The 20,754-nt window shown below is 33.8% G+C and overlaps 1 protein-coding gene across 3 annotated transcripts in view; it reads left to right on the forward strand.

Annotated features, from left to right (window-relative positions):
• The window catches only part of VPS50 (VPS50 subunit of EARP/GARPII complex), a 116,014-nt gene that overhangs the window by 12,650 nt on the left and 82,610 nt on the right, over nucleotides 1-20,754 (forward strand). For all 3 annotated transcript variants that reach the window (XM_070424271.1, XM_070424273.1, XM_070424270.1), the window contains exons 3-9: nucleotides 9,404-9,526; nucleotides 10,624-10,695; nucleotides 12,471-12,524; nucleotides 13,518-13,588; nucleotides 14,304-14,421; nucleotides 14,511-14,546; nucleotides 15,685-15,767. In XM_070424271.1, coding sequence (XP_070280372.1) covers nucleotides 9,404-9,526; nucleotides 10,624-10,695; nucleotides 12,471-12,524; nucleotides 13,518-13,588; nucleotides 14,304-14,421; nucleotides 14,511-14,546; nucleotides 15,685-15,767 — 557 coding nt within the window. The remainder of the gene's footprint in view (nucleotides 1-9,403; nucleotides 9,527-10,623; nucleotides 10,696-12,470; nucleotides 12,525-13,517; nucleotides 13,589-14,303; nucleotides 14,422-14,510; nucleotides 14,547-15,684; nucleotides 15,768-20,754) is intronic.

Here is a 20,754-nt window from a genome sequence, read left to right on the forward strand (position 1 = left end):
CGATTTATTGTTCCACTTATTTATGCATTAATGTATGTACCCTGATTAGGGATCAAACCTGCAACCTTGGCATATCGGAATCATGCTCTAACCAACTGAGCTATATGGCCAGGGCTAGAGAAACTTTTAAACATTAACTTCATTTAATAGCTCAAACTTACTCAAGTATAGATAGAACATAAAAAAGGCATTCTTGGTCTTTAGGAATAGATCCATTTCTATTTCCTTTTCTTGTCATAATGTCTTTTTAAGTTGTAACAAGGAATTTTGATTTTAGTGGGGTTTTCCAGAAAAATAGTTTAGCTTGGGTTGTATTACATTAAAGTTTCTAGTATAAAGGATAAGTAGGAGGAAGATATTAGGATGGATCATATGAAATGGTTGTTTGGGTTTAAAATGGTCTAATTGGCAAATTTCCTATGGTTGAACTCACCGGAAAAAGGAAGCTAGAAGGAAAACTGAAGAAGGGCATTAGGTGTGCTTGGTAATCCAGAAAGTACGATTGATTTTTTTTTTTTTGAGAACTATATAAATTCTAAGTGGGGAGAAACCTTAGAAATCATGAGGTACAGTTTTTGCATTTTGTAGACACAATGACACTCTATCCCATTTTAAGAGGAGATGTGAGTCAAATAATCCATATACTGGAAATTTGGAACTTTGGTGGAGAGAATAATATAGAAAAGTTAAAAAAAAATTAGGATTGCTTACAGAAGTTGCTTTAGGAAAGGAAGCTTTATGACAGACTTCAAAAATTATAGTTTAAATAGTTCAGAGCCAGTGGTGTCCAAATTGCTGCACATTAGAATTAGCAGCACCCAGGCCGTTCCCCTTTCCAGTTAATTCAGGGTCTGGGGTGGAGCCGGGTGCCCCATTCCAGTTAGTTCACAGTCTGGGTGGAGCTGGGTGTCAGGAATGTTTAAGGATCCCTGGTGATTCAGATGTGGAGCTAAGTTTAGGAACCATTGACCAAAGAATTAATAATGAGAATTGATTAAGGGGAAGTATTCTAAAAAAAAAGGAAGTTTTTTCAAATTAATGGGATTTTCATGCAATAGTAAGGGTATAAGAAATTAATTGATATAGTATTTACTGACTAAATTTGTCAATCATTTAAATAAATTTATACTTTTTGAATTATGTGAAAGGTTTCTACTTATTTGGTTATAATAATTATGAACAAATTTATTAGAATATATAATAATCATAATAGCTACATGGTTAGCCGTTATAGAATTTATTAGGACTATATTTGAGAGTATTATTTGTTAAATACTGATTAAAAAATAAAATATCGCTATTCAGAACTCTTTAAATCTACATCTAAACTTTAAATACTTTCCATAGCACTTCCATAATGGTTACATATCATCAATGTGAAAAAGAGTACCAATATTAACATTATTTTATGCATTTTTACTGAAATATTTCTTTCTGATATTCTTTAAAGATAAGGTTTGTTTAAGGCCTTGATTTCACTAACTTATAAATACAAATAGGACTCAAGCTATGTTTACTATTAACTATGTCTTTGATTTTTTTCATTTAAGAAAAATATAAGGCAAGGGGACAAAAGAAATATCTGTTGTAGTTAAAACTTGAAATATATTTGTCTAAATAAAATAAAGTGTTTTTGTTTGTATGCTTAATCCATCCCACAACTATTTATTTAATACCTGCCTACTCTGTAGTGTTTCTATTTGTTAGCATTCTGGGAGTTTCGGCAGAATGTGTTTCCTAGCATTTAAAAATACTTCTGTGAAGAAAGATAAATGGATTTGCCTTCTTAGTATCTATGAAAAAGAGCCCTAAAATCACACACTAATTATAATTACAGAGCTTTGTTTTCAGTACTTTACCATGAATAAGAAAAGTGTGCTGAATTAAGAGCCAAGAGAGCTGGATTCAAATAGTGAGTTAAACATTCAACTTATTAAAGGGAAGTCATTTTAATTGCTTTCTGATTCGGTGTCCTCATCTGTGAAAAGATGTGATTAGGCTAGATGATTTTCAAGAGCTTTTTTAGCTCTGATATTTTCTATTTTCTATATTGTAATATTTGTATGAGATATATAAAAATACATATTCAAAAGAATGCACTGAGCAATTTTTTGGAAGATGAGTATATTGGTATCTGTAATAGACAAGATAAGTATTGAAGTTTATGACTAGGGGACTTTTTTAGCTTTAGTGATTGGGATAGAAACTTTTAATTTAGGATTACATATCATTTAAAACAGGTATCTTGCAGGTGGTACCGAGGGACTCTACCATGCCTCTGCAAAATCATTTAGAGTTTTTCTTAGGCACTCATGGCTGACAATATTTAGCTGTGTTGCTTTAAACCACTAATGAGATTAGGCTCCTCTGGCTTTCAGAAGCTTTGATATTTTAACCCTTCTTTTATAGCAAATCATAAAAGATCATTCACACAGTGCATTTGGCAATCATTTATTGAGCCACGGTCTCTAAGTTTTGAAGATGCAAAGAGGTATAAGACTGTTCCTACTTCAGTCTGTGTGGGAGAAACAAGCAAAAATAGGTAATTGCTGAATAGTGGACGAACAGTTAAGGTCTGTATTAGAATATGCACAGTGGGAGCACAGGCAGGAGAGGATTTGAGTAGGCAGAAGTTAATGCAGGATCTGCTAGAGTTGGCAATGAATTTATTTTAGAAGGATAACTAGTGTGTAGGTGAATTTTTTAGTGGAAATGCTGGACACTAGGGTACTGATTAAAAAGGAGGTTTAGAAAAAGAGAAGCATTAAATTTGAGAGATTTAAAAAGCAGAATTTAGGAGTGAGGACTTTATTGGATGTGGAATGTGAAGGAATGGGAAGCACTGAGGTTTTCGGACACGGGTTGAAGCTGCCGTGCTGTCTTTTCTCAGAATAGAGAGCAATTCTTGTTTTAAGAAAAAAAATATTTTTATTGATTTCAGAGAGGAAGGGAGAGGGAGAAAGACATAGAAACAAAAATGATGAGAGAATCATCCATCAATCGGCGGCCGCTCACACACCTTCTGCCGAGGATCTAGTCTGCAACCCTGGCATGTGCCCTGAAAGGGAATTGAACCGTGACCTCCTGGTTCATAGGTTGACGCTCAACCACTAAGGCATAAAGCCAGGCAGATAGTTCTTCTTTTAGAGAGGCTCTGAAAAGATGTTTGAAATCTGAATGAAAACGAAATTAAGAGTTGTACAGTGGATTTTTCTCTCAATTTGTCATGTGTCTTTTCTTCAGTATTAACTCCAGATAGACAGGCATGTGGCAAATAGCTTGATGTTGTTCACAGAAGCTGAGAAATTTAAATATCGCTTAAAAATATTGCTGTCTCTAAATCTATTGTCTTTAATGTTTTTCTTTCCATATGAATAAATTTAGGAAATACTTGTTAAAATATGATTATTGAATGAGAGAAGTAAATAAAAATATTTGGCAGAGTATAAAATATGAAAGTTTTGCTTTCTAATTTTCTGTGCATTTTAATAACTCAGTACAATTCTATGAATAAAATTAATTTTATTTCATGATCTATATCAATATCTTTTAAAGACATTTTAAAGAAATATCTCTAAAAACAAATTTGTGTATATTTAGAATGCCATTATTGCATAGAAAGTGATCAAAATACATTATTTTTATCAGTTATGTGTGGTATAAAGTGGGATTAAAATAATGCCGCTTATTTTTATAACCTTTTATAAAAAACTAAGTCGTTTTGCTGAAACCTCCTTTCAAATTGTAACCTCACTAGTCTTCCACTAGAGGGCACTGGAAGACTGAAGAAAAACGGGCTAGGCTTTAAAAGCTATGTTTTATTTAAAACACACAAATACAAACTGATGAACCGCTGCCTTGATGGATTATTATTGTCGTTCTAGTGGGATTTTAAGAAAATATGCCATTTCCCCACATAATCAGACATCTGGCAATTCATTACAAATTTATATGATATATGTATGGTTTTAGGGTATCTGTGATCTTGAATCCTATTTCATTTGGAAACGGAAAACCCATTTTTGTTCAGTGAGTGATGATTTTTATAATGCTGATTGAATATTAAAAATTTATGCATTTGTTCTTCCTTTTAGATTGTGATAGCTAAACTATTCTTTTGCTCTCAATTAGAGCTCTAATGTGATATTAACTCTGATGAGACTATGATTTCCATTTTTAGAATTTATTATAACAGAATAACTTTCTTATGGTTGACTGATGAACAGTACAAACAGTTAAAAAATAGCCTCTGATAAGCTATATCTTGGGAAAGCCAAATTCATACTATTCAAGTGTAAAAGTTCTCCCTTTTCTCCCTACACCCTCCCTGCACAGTGTGTTCTGCCATTCAGGTATGTGATGTGAACTGTGGTCTAACAAGCTAAGTGCAGAAACTGAAGTTGGTTTGCACTTCATATTCCACTTTATAATTTTTCTGTGGGGTTTTGAAACCTCATCTGTGAAATGAAGATTTTGTATTCATCGTTTAGTTTGAATAAAAACCTGCTGCTGAGGATTATAAGCTTCCAAGCTGTTCTATGGGCTTAAAAATTAGGCTAAATTGTTTTTCAAAATAAAAGAGAGTATTTTATTTAATAAGGTAAGGAGAACCATTAAGTTGTTTATAACTTTTTACACATATGAAAGTGAATAGAATTGAAAGTCCTGAACTTAGGTTTGAATTTCTAATTAATGTGGTATTTTGTATAATTTGAAAGTAGTGGTTAAATGCAAAATGTAATCTTTTCTTTTTCCCTCCTAAACTTGAATATGGTCCCTTAAGAGATGAATCCTTAAGTGAGAAATTGCTTTGTAAATTTATAGCCTACTTCCTTAGAAACCATAAACACATTGGAAATGTTTTATAACACCTTACACTTGAGGGCTCCACTTGTTTTGGAGACTTGAATCCTCTTATAAAACCTTTTGTTGTTATGTTGAGAGGAATAATGGCTTGGCTAAAATGTTGACTTAAATTTCTGATTGTTTTTCTTCATTTTTCATAGAGTTATATTTATGATGTATATTTTTTTATATGTATGTTCATGTAGCTTTATCTCAAAGATGATATAAATAGAAAAATAGGCTAGGTAATATTATATGCAACCTTATAGTGTATTGTAACTGCTAGAAGAGAGACTCTAAAATATCGAATAACTTCTTTGTTGTCTACCACTTTCCTAAAATAATCCTGCTTAGTTTATTATGCTAAGAAAATACTGAATATGTATGCTTTTTTTGATATAGCACTTGGCACAGGGATATATATTGAATATATTTTATTTCTATTAAGGGGAAAATATGGTTCTAGTATATATTAAAATATATTTAATTTTTTTAAAGTCTTAATTGTTGCATTTTATTGCCTCTTGGTGTACATGCACATTCTCCCCGGAACATTTTTCTACCCTGTGGAAGCCACCTTCTGTTGCTTAACTTGTTGTATGCTTTATGCTACACTGATTTTACATGTGCTTTGCTTTATATTTATCACCTTATCCCCAGAATTTCTCACATTTGAAATTTTACCTCTTCTCACATTCTCTAAACGCCAGCCTTACATCAGATATGAACTCACTCTTCCCGGATGCCCTTTGTTCCTCTCTATCTCCTTTCTGTTCTGCTCTGCATCGTTATTGTTATTCATCTCCCTCCTCGTGCTTTCCTTACTTCTGCCTTGCATCATTATTTTTTATTCATCTTCATCCTATTACTTTAGCAACTATTTGAGAGGAAAGCTGTCTTTGTGTATGACCTAGTGTTGAGGATTTTTACATTATGGGAATTTTAAAAAAAGTTAAATTGAAATATATGACTTGAGTGGGAAAGTTATAGAGCTTTGAAAGTAGGCAGGTTATTTCCTCCTGATTGTATGTGAAAGAGATTTTATTTTATTTTTCCAGAAAGAACTTTTGTTTTCAGTCCTTTACAATTTTGTTTATTACTTTAATTATAGTTTTACTCCAGCTTTAGTTCTGGGGTGACATTGATGTACTTTTTCTTTATTTTAGGTGTAGTTGATTACCGTTGCAGGCAAGCTGTGGCATAGTTGATGGTCTGTAGTTATTGACAAATTATTTGTGAAATTTCAAGTTTTTCAGAACCTTTCTACTACTACTGATGATAATATGGATTTTTTAGTTACTATATGTGACATAAAATTTACTATAAAAAATAAAGTCCTTTAAAATTTTTAGAAATAGTACCTACCTTAAATATCTAATATTACTGTACCTTAAAAAAAGTGTTGTATTTTAATATGGTATAAGGAGTTTCATTTGTTCTGTTTTCCTGATTTTGCCTTTTAATTTTTTTTGTAGGAAATCTTTTGTTTATTTTATTTGTATAAAACTTTACCTCATACATATATATTGGCTTGCAAATTTGGTTTTGATTTAGGTGAAGAATTAGGCTTTTTTGTATATCTCCAATCCTAGGAAACCAGTTACATAATGGCAAAATTATTGAGTAATTGTGGTAAGAATATGCAATCTAGATGCTTTGTTTTTTTCCTAATTTACATGCATAAAATATCCCTAAAATCATTTAACATTTATTGTTATTTCTAGTTAGAAGACATAAATCTTTCATGCAGAGTTTGTGGGAAAATTTGCCTATCAAAACAAGAATACGTTGTTTTTCCTTTCTTTTGTTCTTTTATATTTCTTTTTAAAAATATAACTTAATGTGCAATTAATTTCAGTTTGTTCAGTGATTATTATCTACAGTGTGACTTGGCGCTGCAGGGCATAGTGATGGAGTAACAAGAAGAAATCTCAGTTCTCAAGTATGTAATCCGATCGAGCAGGCAGAACTAAGGGCGAGGAAGCCTTTGGAGACGATTAGGAGAAACAGTCATATAGCTACAAGTGCAGTGGGATAAAAAGGTGTTTGGGATTCTAAACAGAGTGGAGTTTGAATGAGATTGGATTTATGTTTTCACACAGGAGCCACGAAGTTGTGTGAAAGGAGAGGGTATTTTATAGGAATAGAGTGGTGGGCATTTGTTTTTGATTGAATCCTGTTTTAGGTGCTGTGTTTCTTTTTCTGCCTTTCTTGGTTTTATCCCTTTCCTTATTCCAAGTTACTTACCGTGGCAAGTGTTACATGTCAGTTCTCTGAAATTATACGAGTTTGCCTGCTCTCTGTGATATAATTGCTCAGTTCTCCAGGAAGAAATGACATTTGACCTTTTATATTCATACACCGATTGTACTCCCCCCCCCCCCCCCAGATTCATCACATTTGTGAAATGTACACTTATGAGATATTTATAAATGAAATCATGTTTTTCCTTTGGCATTCTTATAACTTTGGATATTTGTTTCACTGTCATTTTGTGTGTGTGTGTGTGTGTGTGTGTGTGTGTCCTCTGTAGGTGACAAAAACTAGGCATGGAGCAACGAAGTAAATTGTCCAAGGTTATTAGCAGAGTTGCAACTAAGACCCAAATGCCTTTACCTTTAGATCCATCATTTAGATGATAGATGGATAACTTTAGCATGTAGTTATATGTCGTTGGCATTTATACATTTAAGGTATAGTGCTCATTCATTGCAGACTCTTTCAATTTTTAGTTTAGCTCCATACCTGATGTTTTCCAATCTCAGTAATTTTTGTAATCTTCAGGGGTTTTTTGTTTGTTTGTTTGTTTCTGTTTTGTTTTGTTTTGAGTGGTACCAGGTACATTTATTTGCTGCTTGTGCTGTGGAATTCCTAGGGAGGCAACATTACCATATCCTTATTTGGACCTTATTTCTAGCCTCAGCTTGCAGCATTTGAAGCTGGTATTTCAAAATGCCTGTGGACTTTTAGGGCGGGAGATTGCCAGAAATTTTTGATCTCTTTTCCCATTTTCTATGTCAATGTCATTTTACATTTTTATGCAGGGGCGGTTGCCTGTGGGTAGGCTAGCTGAGAACCCTTCTGTAAGTGGTGGGGGTTTCACCCAAGTCTGTTCTTCAGCACCACTGTCCAGGGTACTACACAGATTAGTGTGCTGTAGATAAATCTTCGCCCCCAAATACAGCCCTCACTCATTTCTTACTGTACTCATAGTATCTAATTGCATATTGAATTGGTGATGGCTGTATCTCTGACCTTTTTTTGTTAGTGTATTTTGTAAGTTGAGCTTTGGTACTACAGAGGCATTTTCTTTTTCATGCACTTACTTTGCTTTCTCTTTGAAATTTACTGGAATTTTAAACTTAAACAATTAAATATTCTCTTGATCTTCAGATTTATTGCTCTAATATTTTAGCTTAGATCTATCCAGAGGAGATAATTTTATGTTTAGTAGGTTTACAAATGTAAAATATCAATCAAAGCCTAACAGATATATGTTATAAGGCTTTTTTTAAAAAAAATAAATATGAGGCTTTCTTTTTATTGAAAACTGTGCCCTGCAATAAAATAATCTAGAGTACTTCTATTTGGCAAATAATGCCCTCTAATTGGCCATATAATTTTTGTGTATTTACTTAGTGAGAATTCATTAAGAATTTCAAAGTATTATTTTAATGACTATAAAATGATTTAAAATACTAGTTTCATTTTGTGTACTTAAATGTATGATCAAATGACTAAATTGTTATATATCTATAATAATGTCTGGATTAATTAGTGTGGTTAAGAGAGGGTATCGGGATTACTGAAATTTCCCAGTTAACTGAAGGTTTATTCAATTAAGCAATGAAATTGCATAGGTAAGGATGCTGACATTAGGGGTAGGATTTGTCTGTCAAACTCTTTTTAGTTACATAAAGTCATAGCAGTCCCACTGTGTATTATTAGGAAGGAGCATTTTATCCGATGTAGAGCACTAGTTTCATAATCATATCATTAGTTGCAGTATTAGTAGACTTGGAAGGAAGTCTCATGGACTGCAGAGCTAAACTTGTGGAGCTTTTCTGGAGCCAGTGTTTCTTAGCTCAGCAGTGAGATTTTTCAGCAGAAGGAAGGATGTCAGCTTCTCAGGGGTCCAGTGCCGATTGTGACTCAAATGTCACTGAGATGTTGTTCCCTGTTTATCTGTGTGAGGCAGATTTTAGAATGTTGTAAAATGATGAAAGTGTGTCTACCTGTGGTATGTATGTAAGACAGGTACTAGGTGGTTGTTTTTTTCCTTTCATTAAACGTTTAAGTTCTCTCAACTACTAGTTGGCACACAAGGAATTGAAAATCAAATCTGAATTATCAAACTGGCTGTTTTTTCTTCAATAGATGAATAGTTTTTAGTGTTTGGCTATTTTCTTGAACTTTCCTGTTTTCTATCAGTTTGTCTCCTTTGTCAGAATGATTCCCTGGATTTGTGATTATTAAGAAAGATGATTATTTATTTCTGTGTAGATAGAACTGTAACAGCTACAAGTACTGTAATTGTGATTTTTTTTTTTCCTTAAAGGAGGAATTCCGAGAACTTCGAGAACAGCCTAGTGATCCTCAAGCTGAACAAGAACTAATCAATAGTATTGAACAAATATATTTTTCTACAGACTCATTTGATATTGTTAAATATGAGCTGGAGGTAAAAAATAAAATTCATTAAAACCTGTCTAAAGCCCCCCCCCCCCCCCAATGATTACATTTGTGAGATTTTAATGCTTTTTAGGGATGTTATATTTTTTGATACCAGAATTGGTCTGTAATGACCATATTGTGATTCACTGAATTGTCTGCATTGTTTAAGGGTGAAATTATTTTAAAAAATGTAAACTTAAGTGCAGGAGTAGAATATTTGTCCAGGAAACATTTCTGTATTTTTGTTTTTTAACTGTTAACACACAGTATGTTAATATGCTGCCTCTATTTTATTTTATGTTAAATATGTTTAGAAAAGCTCTAGGATTTTTAATCATGGATATATATCTGCATAATTGTGTAGTCATGATAAGTATCCCTATGCCATAATGTTTACAACATTGGCATTTTAAATTTATAAGAACTTCAAAAAAAAAGCCAGAATAGTAAAATTTGTTTTAGACAAAACCAAACACAATGTGCATGTACATACTTTATATGCAATACATATAAAGGCATTCCCCATCTCATTCTGAGGGTTCAGCAATCAGTTGACCGAGACTTGGAGTCTAAGTTGGAGTTTCGCACCTACACAGTGGTATACACTTCTGGTAGTTTCCCATGCTGTCCTTCGAAAGCCAATGTATAATCTAGCATGTACTCCAACAGCTGTCACTGTCACCCTGAGGTGCTTACTTACTACTCATGGCATTTCGGGGGGAAATACGCCTTGAATTCTGTCATAGAGAAGTAGGAATATACACCTGTGCTGGTAGCGTGGGGAACTCTCCTGTCACAGATCATGAAAGCAGTGTCTCCTAGCGTAGGAGTCATGGGTCCCAATGGTAGTGGGATTTCCTGGAGGTGGGAGGCAGCTGTAGTGGAGATGGAGGGCTGGGCAAGGAGCACAGAGGGTAGGGTAACAAAGATGTGTAGGCTTTTGTGTCTGGACTCTAAAAGGGGAAGTAGAGGGGGCAGGAGGAATGAATATGATTGAGATGTGACACTGTTTTGTATGCACAGTTCATAAATCAGAGGTGTACAGGTAAATGACACCAAACTAAACAATTTATTTTACGTTTCTGTAATGGATTTGTTTTTTAGAAGCTCCCTCCTGTTCTCAATTTGCAAGAATTAGAGGAGTACAGAGACAAATTGAAACAACAACAAGCTGCAGTGAGTAAAAAACACATTTCTTTGTGACAAAACCATAAATGAAACACAACATAAAGGTGTAATGTTCCCAGGTGTTATGGTTTAACTAATATAGTTACATACTAAACAAATCATACTTAACATGACTTTTTCCTCAACTGATACATTTATATTAAAATTTAATGCCTATTCAGAACTGGAAGTTTTTTCTCTGGAATTCTAAATGTGATGAAAGAATTTTGAACTTTTTTTTTTCAGATTACTAAGTACCTTTAGGCTCCTTGTCATGCAAAACTACTCACAATTTTGTTACGGGGTTTTTGTTTGTTTGTTTGTTTGTTTTATCTCAGAATAAACGATTCCCATTTCTTGTTAAAATATATCCAAAGAGAATACAGGTGTAGGATTCAGAAAAGCTGAATTGTAATCAATTAGCATTGGTAAATAAATCTCTTTTGTTTTATCTGTGAAGTGATGGGTTAGACCAGCATTTTCTTTAGTGCCATAAAATTCTATAATTCTGTATTTCCTCACGTTAGGCTGAACTACTTTTATAAAATTCAGTCTGTACATAGTTACTACTATGTTTAAGATTACTCATCTGGAAAATGAGGAAACATGTAACTCATTTCTATAGATTGACGTGAGTGCTAATTGAGATAATGTAGGGAAATCACTTAGTACACTGCCTAGCACAGTACAAAATAACAATAACTACATTGCCTATTTTTAAAAAGTATGTTTTTATTGATTTTAGACAGAGAGAAACATTGATGTGACAGTGAAGTTTTGATTGGCTGCCTCTTGCACACCCCCTACTGGGGATTGAGTCCACCACCCAGACATATACCATGACCGGGAATCAAAATGGTCACCTCTTGGTGCATGGGATGACGCTCAACCAACTGAGCCACCCCAGCCAGGGCTACATTGTCTATTTTTAAAAAATAAACCCAATTTGGTAAAATTAGGTGGGTTTTCGTCTGGGTACATCTGTACAAATTCATATCTATATACATCTATACATATATGTAAAATTTCAAAGCAGATTAAGAAAACATGAAAAGATTAATGCCATTCATAAGTGTGTGTGTGAATAATGTTTGGTTCTCAGTTGGCCTGGGGGAGGGGAACCAATTGTGTTTCCTGAGCAAACATTCACTAAGTAACTTCAGTGTGCCATGCTTTGTGCTAGACTTGGTCTCTCATAGTGTAATCTGACAGAGGCCCCTGAAATTGTGAAATAAGAGCCTCATGTTTAAAATCATTATAACTAACTTGCATGCGTTAACATTATTCATGGAATTGGCTCAGAAAACCTGAAATATCTCCATAGCATTCCAAAAAACACATGTTCTCAGTTCTTCAGAGGAAAGGGACCAAAATGCCATTTGTCTTCTTATGTGGTACAAAAGGATCTGCAGGGTGCAAGGACATTCTCTGTTTCCCAGATATTGTCTTCATAAATTCAGTTGATTAAACACTTATTTATCTTAACAAGTTCATCTTTTAATGCAAATCCTGAACTCTTAAAGATGATTAAACTTTTGTGTATGTTAGTCAAATCAGATAATGATACTCAACAGTTATAATGAACATTTGTTGAGTACTGTGCTCTGTGCTGTATACCTCTTACTAATTTCATAGCCCAGAGAAATATGTGGGATCATAGCATACTGAAAAATTTATAGGGAAGACCTGTAGAATATTCTTGGAAATTTAAAACATATAAAATGTAATAGGAAGCATGAGTTTTTTTTTTCTTACTTTCTTTGTTTGATGGTATGTTCTTATAGGTGTCTAAAAAAGTAGCAGATTTAATCCTTGAGAAGCAGCCTGCTTATGTAAAGGTAAAGTAATATTTGTTATTTATTTGTTAAAATAAAATAATGTTATTTGTTCAACATGGGAATGTGAACATCAAAATATTTGTTATATTTTGTTAAATCAAGGATACTGCCTTATTAGTGACCTATTCTGTGTGGATATTATTCTTTTTATGCTAGATAAAAATATTGTTATTTGTTATAATATAATATTATAGTGAAATTTAAAAAATGAGTGATATAGTCCTGAAACTGTTGAAGTATTTTAATTTATTCTTTTGTCTATAGTTTTGTAGCAACATATTCACTCTGTGTGTGTGTGTGTGTGTGTGTGTGTGTGTGTGTGTATTCTCATTTGGGGGTATTTGCCAAACTGAAGAAATGAAAGAGTTTTTATAACTGATTCTAAAGAAATGTCTTTGGTTTTCCAAACTGTAGAATAGCCAATGAAAATTGCTTTTATATTCTCTGTAACATGTAGATTATTAATAATGAACGCTCAATGGCAATATAACAGTTGGTCTTTAAAATATGATAAAATTGGAATTGTGCAGCAGAATCTATCTTTTCATTAGAAAAATTAGAGACTTAATCCATTGAAATATCTACTAGTGTTCAAAAGAAAGCATTCATTGCCAAAGCATCTTAGCAAACATAAATCATATTTGTCATATTCTTGATTACCTTGTGAAATTCTGTTGGGTAGAAACATTTAAGTGGATATATTAGTCTTTATTTATGCCTGTATAAAGCAGGTTGGGTCTAGATTTCCTTATAAGCAATACTAACTAAATATTTTGTCATATGTTGTTGTGAAAATCAATTGAAGATTGTCATTTTAAATAATTTTATTGAAATATATACCAACAGTTTTCAGGTCCAGGTATTTTTTTTGCTACTTTGTTTTCCAAGCAGGCTTTTCTTAGAAACCCACTAAAGGTTTTGTTAGAGTACCATATGAATAGGAAAGAAAAATAAAATGCCTCAAATAATAACCTGTACCTAATCTTTCCATAGGAACTTGAAAGAGTTACCTCATTACAGACAGGTCTTCAGTTAGCTGCTGTTATCTGCACAAATGGGAGAAGGTATTGCAGTTGATGATATTTTCTTCTTTAAACTGGAAAACATTTCAAGGAAAACTATGAAACTATCATTGATAATTGATTTTTTTGTTATTACTGTAATTTCTAGAATACCACTTAGTAATAATATATATTATGATCTAAAAACTATACTAAGAAGGTATGTGAGAAATGTCTGTACACCTAGTTATGGTATAAAAACATTACTGTTTTTGTATTTGCTTAGATTAGTGCTTCTCAATCTATCTATGATGAAGGACCAGTTTTTTTTTCTTTTTAAAATTCTAACTTGTTGCAGGGTGTTATTTTTGTAAATGCAATAAAAACAAAGTCCTAGAGAAATGGGGAAAAAACAAACAAACCAAAGACATACAAAGTACAGTCCCAATTTTTTATTATTTATTCATGAAACATAAAATTATTATGTCAACCTTCTCCCTAAATGTTTTTAAATGCTTATTTTCAGTTTCTTTGTACTTTTCTTCTGATGGGCCAGTGACAGTTTGAGGGTTGGCACTAGTCCACCCATCACACTTTGAGTAATGCTGGCTTAGATTGAGCCGTTGAATAAATTTGTCACATAAATTTGTGATAGTAGTCGTAATGCCTAGTTTTAAGAGTAATCAAGGATACTGCCTTATTAGTGACCTATTGTTCTGTGTGGATAGTATTCTTTTTATGCTAGAAAAATTTAACTATTTATTGTTCACTTTTGCAGACACTTGAATATTGCAAAGGAAGGTTTTACTCAAGCTAGTTTAGGCCTTCTTGCAAATCAGAGGAAACGTCAGTTGTTGATTGGACTTCTGAAATCTCTGAGGACTATAAAAACATTGGTATATACAGGTTACTTTTTAAAAATTAAAACTTAATTTTATGGTTGAGACAGGTTTTACCTTTGATTTTTTTTTTTTTTTTTTTCCAGCAAAGGACAGATGTGCGCTTGAGTGAAATGCTAGAGGTAAGTTGAGAAGGCTTGGAAATTTGGTCCTCTCGATAATATTAAATAGAAAAGTTATAGTGAAAAAATTCAGATGGGCATTTTTCTCAGATTGGTAGATGGTATAAAGAGCCCTTTTAGACAGGCAAAGGTACTCGCTCTAGAGCATTTTTCTACTTACATAATGTGCTTCATTTAGAAAAATTTATTTGGATAAATATTTAGTTTGTAGCAACATGGGAATGTGAACATCAGTATCTTTTGATTATATTTGTACTTAAATAATAATAAAATTGTCTTTTCCATCTAACATATAGAAGTAATTTAGGATATGTTTCACGTATTAGTTATGTTTGGTATCTCATGTTAAATTGGTTTTCTGAGTGAGCTGTGTGTTTTCTCTTTCACGGTTTCGTAGCATTCTCAGTCTACTTCTGTTACAAGGTTCACAAAAGCCTAATCTTCTATGCTTCCCTATGACCAGAGAAGCTCCTTAGGGTAGGAACTTTATCTCAGCATCCCCAGTGGTTTGAATTGCATTGTTGAACTTAGGTATGACCTTAAGGAAAAAAATTTTTTTAGGGCTTTCTGTGTAATCACTGTATTACTTCTAAACTACTATGATTAAACTAGGGTTTGAGACATCCATATGAAAAATTCTTTTGACATTAAATTAATGTTTAGGTGATAAAATATTCTGAGGCTATTAATGAATATTTTACTTTTTTCCAAATTTATTTGTTTTAAAAATGTTTATTGATTTCTTGGTGGTAGAACTGTTGAGTGCTGTGGTAGAACTGTTGAATGTTGATTACAGGTAGAGTGCATAATTGTTTTGGAACGTTTTATGTAAACATTCCCTGTGAAGCAGCTTGTAATCAATCCTATATAGGTTTTATACGCATGTCATGGTCATAGAGAGCTGTGACTGTATATTTGAGGAAACAATATTTTTTTCTATGCATGCATTTTAAATGTTTTAGGTCTGGACCTACTTGCCTCTCTCTATTTTATTATTTGTTATTGGTATTCTAATCCTTACATAAAAGAAATTAAACTTTTCTGGTTCTGTAACTTTTGGATAGAGGACAAACAGAGATTTCTGCAGGGGCTTTAAGAAAAATGTCTCTAGTCTAATGACTTCTGTTGTTATCTTAAGGAGGAAGACTACCCAGGAGCTATTCAGTTGTGCCTGGAATGTCAGAAAGCTGCCAGCACTTTTAAACATTACAGTTGCATAAGGTAAAGTAATACAGAAATTTTAAAGCTGACTCTGTTGCCTGTTTTTAATGTAGGAATTGTGTTCTAAACAATATTAATAAATATTAATTGCTCTGTTCTCTTAGCATTCTTGTTCATAAATGGGCAGTACAATAAAATTACAAATAATAAATATTAAGGTGTGAAAGATCAGATACCGTTTCTTTTCACCTCATAGACATTCATGTTCTTTCCAGTCTCATTGATTTTCATTTTTATAGAGAAGTAGAGAGAATACATTTCTCTCTTCATGTCCCCATTGCATTTCTTGGGAATTCTTCCTCCTTAACTTTGCCCAGCTTATAAATATTGAGAGTGTTATTGTAGTTTGTTTTTCAGATCCAGATGGTTCTAGTGTTTGGCTCATCCTGATAATAATTTTTGTGGAACTTACTTTTTGTCATAGTCATACTTGTAATATTTAAGTGACTATTTAATGTGTTACACCTTTTGGTTAGTTATTTATAAAATGTACAATGTAAAAATGGCTGCTACATCCTTTGCTACTACAGTGGGGCCTTGAACTACGAGTTTAATTCGTTCTGTGACCGAGCTCGTAACTCAAATTACTCGTATGTCAAATCAATTTTCACCATTACAATGAATTGAATGCTGGGCTGATGTTGTGGCTTTCACTGTGATGTTTGCTGTGCCAACTAGCGGTGGGGTATCTGAAGCTGGCTCGTAACCCGAATTTTAGCTCGCAACTCAAAGCAAAAAATCAGCCGAGAGACGGCTTGTGTCTTGAAAAACTCGTTAGTCGGGACACTCGTAAGTCAAGGCCCCACTGTCATTCTAACTTTATTAATGGATGTTTGGTTGGCTTAAAGAGAAGGTTTTGTATTACTGGTGCCAGTACCTTGGGAAAGCTCTAATCCCCAGGTGTAATTCCCATCATTGCTCTAAAACCATCACAAATAAACATAACACTTTAAGTAAAATAGTGTTCTTGCCAAGCAAATCCAGTTTCAAATTAAATTCATACCTATCATCGAATACAGCCCTGTAATTTCTCCTGGATAGAAATTCTGTCAGATAGTCAGTGAGCATGGCTCACTGATGTTATAGATGTTGATTGCGAGTATTTTAAAAATAAAAAGATTACAGTAGACCAAAACATTAATACACCTTTGAATTGAATTTTTTTTAATATACTCTGACATCATAGGTCTCTGCTGAGTGTAGGGTAAGGGCTAGCTATTTCCCCCCTAGAGATGCTCTTTAAATATTTATGGTATTTTTTTCTTTAGGATCATGCATATTGAAACAACACACTTATATTGGATTAGGAAATACATAATTGGGTAGGACCGTGGGTCCTGGAAAAGGGTAGCACACGTTTAGTTCATTTTGCGGTGATAAATTCATTAGAGTGAGAACAGCTTATTTATGAGCAAGTGAATGTAATTCAGGCAGTTATATATTTATTGTTTATTATATGCCAGGTGCTCTGCTTTGGAATTGATTACATAATGAAAACAATATTATCTCTAGAGAACATAATCTATAAAGAAGGACTTGAACTGAAGAAGGCACAAGTGGGATGGGGCCTTAGGAAGAAGGAAGTTGAACACACAGTGGAAGTATTGGGATCTCACTTTTCTTAGGGGGTCAAGACGAAGGAGGACTTGAAGGGGGTGCAGGAGTTGAGCTAAACAAGATCTGAGGGGTTGTGGACATGAGATTATAGGTGTCATGATGAAGTTTGTTGCAGAGATGGCAAGCAAAGTGAGGATTGGCTTTATAATAACAAAGAAGTCAGAATTGGCCTGTTGGGGACAGATTTGGTTGATGTATAAGTATAGAATGAGGAAATTTTATAAAGAGGAGACACATGCAATTGAAAGGGAGAAACTTGAATAATTGAAAATTGATGGGAAAGAGTGAGAGGTTGAAAACAAAATGGAGTACATAATATATTAAGACTTTGCAGGGATTGTAGTAGGAAGAGATGGGTATGGAAATTTGGTGGAAGGAAATTGAGGGAGTAGGTGACTGGTGTTGACACTATTTTTTCTATTAAATAGAAATTTTATTTTAGCTGTGCTAAAGTAAATGTCTTACTGGACCAGAGTTAGTTATATATAATGTTTTTGAAAGAAATTCTCATTTGGGCTTTTTAGAGTCAGCATGAAGTAGCTTGTAAGTACTTTTTAATTAATGTATATAGGGGTATGTGGAGGAGGTGTGATGACAGCTATCTGACCTGGTCAAATTTTGAAACTGAAAAGATCTGTAATGATGATTTAAATTAATAATTGTTTTATTTTAGATAATATATATAAGAACTGTGCTGTGTTTCCATATGTGAGTCATCCAAGTAATAAGAATAGTTTGTCATATTCTCTGAAATAGGTAAAAAATACATGCACAAAAAATATTGATGGCCAAGGAATTTATTGTAATGGGTTTCCTGGGAAAACTGGTTGAGTTGTGTTTTTAACTTGGTGAGTTAGTGACAACGTCAGGGTGACTCAGGAAACAGAGGTGCTAGTTGGAGTTGTTTGGTGGAGATGACAGCCCCCCCACCAAGAAGTCTCCCCCCCACATACCAGCACTGTTGCCTTTGGCAACCATTCATCCTGCCTAACCCAGTCCTCTTTCCCCTTTGCCTGTTATTTCACCCTTTTGATCCTAGTTGGGAGAGCATGAGAGGTTTGTTCACTTCTTATAGTTATATGACATGGGATATACAGGTAGAATAATTTGATATGTCAACAAGTTGAGTCCATGAAAATGGCAGGAATTTTATTACAATTTCTTCTTATTTTTGCCTTTATTAATTAGTTATTAATTAGATGCACCTTTTTTATTGTACACATTTATTTTCTTTTGCACTTTTCCCCCCTGGTCTTCTAAATACAATATTGACCCTGTTCTTGGTCTCTTCAGACATGATTCATCAACACTTTATTCCTTTAATTTACCTGGAGCTGTGGAATTTAGCCAAAGCAAAGATTTAGTCTTTGCTTGGACCTGAGTGAATCAGAGTGAAAGATGATTTGACACTCTGGTAATCATGGGAATAGTAATTAATATCCAACTGAATTTACACTTTCATTTTCATTAACATTTATATTTATTTTCATTCCTGTGGATGACTAGAGAATTATGAAATACATTTCCTTTAGAAATGTCCTTTTAGAAAACTATGAGTTAGAGCATTTTTGAATTTTGGTGTGATTTTTTAAAAAGTATATTGTTGGCAAGTTCATATGTATAGTGAACCTGCTTGTCTACTTCTTAATTTTCCTTGGTGGATTCTATATTCCTCCTTTCTTTCCTAGTTACATTGCTCCTTTATTGGAAATAAAATTTTTGTTAGAAGGAAGGGACCCTGTAGTCTTAGGAGTAGATTACATGATTCGGAAAGGAGGAAAAACAGAATTCACATATTTGCTTCTGTTCAAAGAGCCATTGATTGTATACCTACTAAGTCTCAGGTTATATGACTATATAGTTTAATACTTGAAATACCAAGTAATAATGATGTAATCTGTTGATTGAAAAATGAAAGAAAACAGGTCCTTATTTAGTACCTTGTATCTTCCTTGAGATGTGCTGTGTTTCAGCATATTTATTTATTTATTGTTTCAGCATATTTAATTAAGATACTGTGACACCAGTTTTCTTCACTTTTATAACTGACAGGGAACATTTTTATATTTTATGACATTTTTTGAGTTGATTGATTGAAGGACATACAGTTGGGATTTGCTAGGAATAAGAATCAGAGTGTGTTTATGTTCAAGTACATCTGAATGAAGCATATAACTTCTTTTTTGAAATTTATCCAAATTAGCTTCAAGAACAGTTTTTCTTAAAAGTCAGGACTTCTTTATTATTTTTAATTTCATTTGAAAGAAACTAGTTGAGTGAACCTGAGCATATTATGGATTATGCACTGAAAAGTTTGCATATCCTTTGTTGAGTATTGTACTTTAACATAGACAGATGTACAATCAGCCCTCCATATCTGTGGGTTCTGCATCTGTGGATTCAACCAACCATGGATCGAAAATATTGGGGGGGAAAATCCAGAAAGTTCCAAAAAGCAAAATTTGAATTTGCCACACACTGAGTACTATGCTGAATTCACTCAAATGAAGTGATGTGTAGACATATCCCTACTATAGCCTATATGCAAATATGTTATGTGCAACTATTACACCATCCTATATAATAAAAGGGTACTATGCAAATCGACTGAATGGCAGAACGACCAGTCACTATGATGCCCACTGACCACAAGGGGGCAGATACTCAACATAGGAGCCGCCCCTGCTGGTCAACACACTCCCGCAGGGGAAGCACCGCTCAGCCAGAAGCCCTGAGCTGGGCTTATGGCTGGCGAGCACAGCAGCAGCACTAAGGATGTCTGACCCATGGGTCCTAAACTGTCAATTGGATATCCCCTGAGGGCTCCAGGACTGCAAGAGGGCACAGGCTGGGCTGAGGGACATGCCCCCCCCCCCCCCCAAGTGCACGAATTTTGCACTCTAGTTTTACATAGGGGACTTGAGTATCCACAGGTGTTTTGTCTGCAGGAGTCCTGGAACCAAATCTCCATGGGTATCAAGGAATGACTGTACTTAATTCTCATAATCATTACAATATCCTCCCCTTCCCCCATTATTATAATCTTGGCAGTGGAATGAAAATTATAGGTTGTGATACTTCTTTAAATTATAGAATAATGAACACAGCTTTTAGGTACAAATACAGCAGTACTAGGGACTATTCTTCTCCTGTTGCCCTTGATTCCTTTCTAGCAAGATGTACCTGCCCTCTCTGCTTGGGCCAAATTATTGATACTGTGCTATTCTGATACTACCTGAACTCCTTTTTATTTTAACTTTTTTACTCTGCCTCCTTCCCGCACGCCGCACCATTTAAAAAATAATGTTAAGTAAATCACATGGCAAAAACATACTGTTTTAAACAAAAGGGAAAGGTAAAAGATTTTCTC

This window comes from Myotis yumanensis, unplaced genomic scaffold (genome assembly GCF_028538775.1).
Source record: "Myotis yumanensis isolate MYYU_CA2020_CCGP unplaced genomic scaffold, mMyoYum1.0.hap1 SCAF_9, whole genome shotgun sequence".
NCBI lineage: Eukaryota > Metazoa > Chordata > Mammalia > Chiroptera > Vespertilionidae > Myotis > Myotis yumanensis.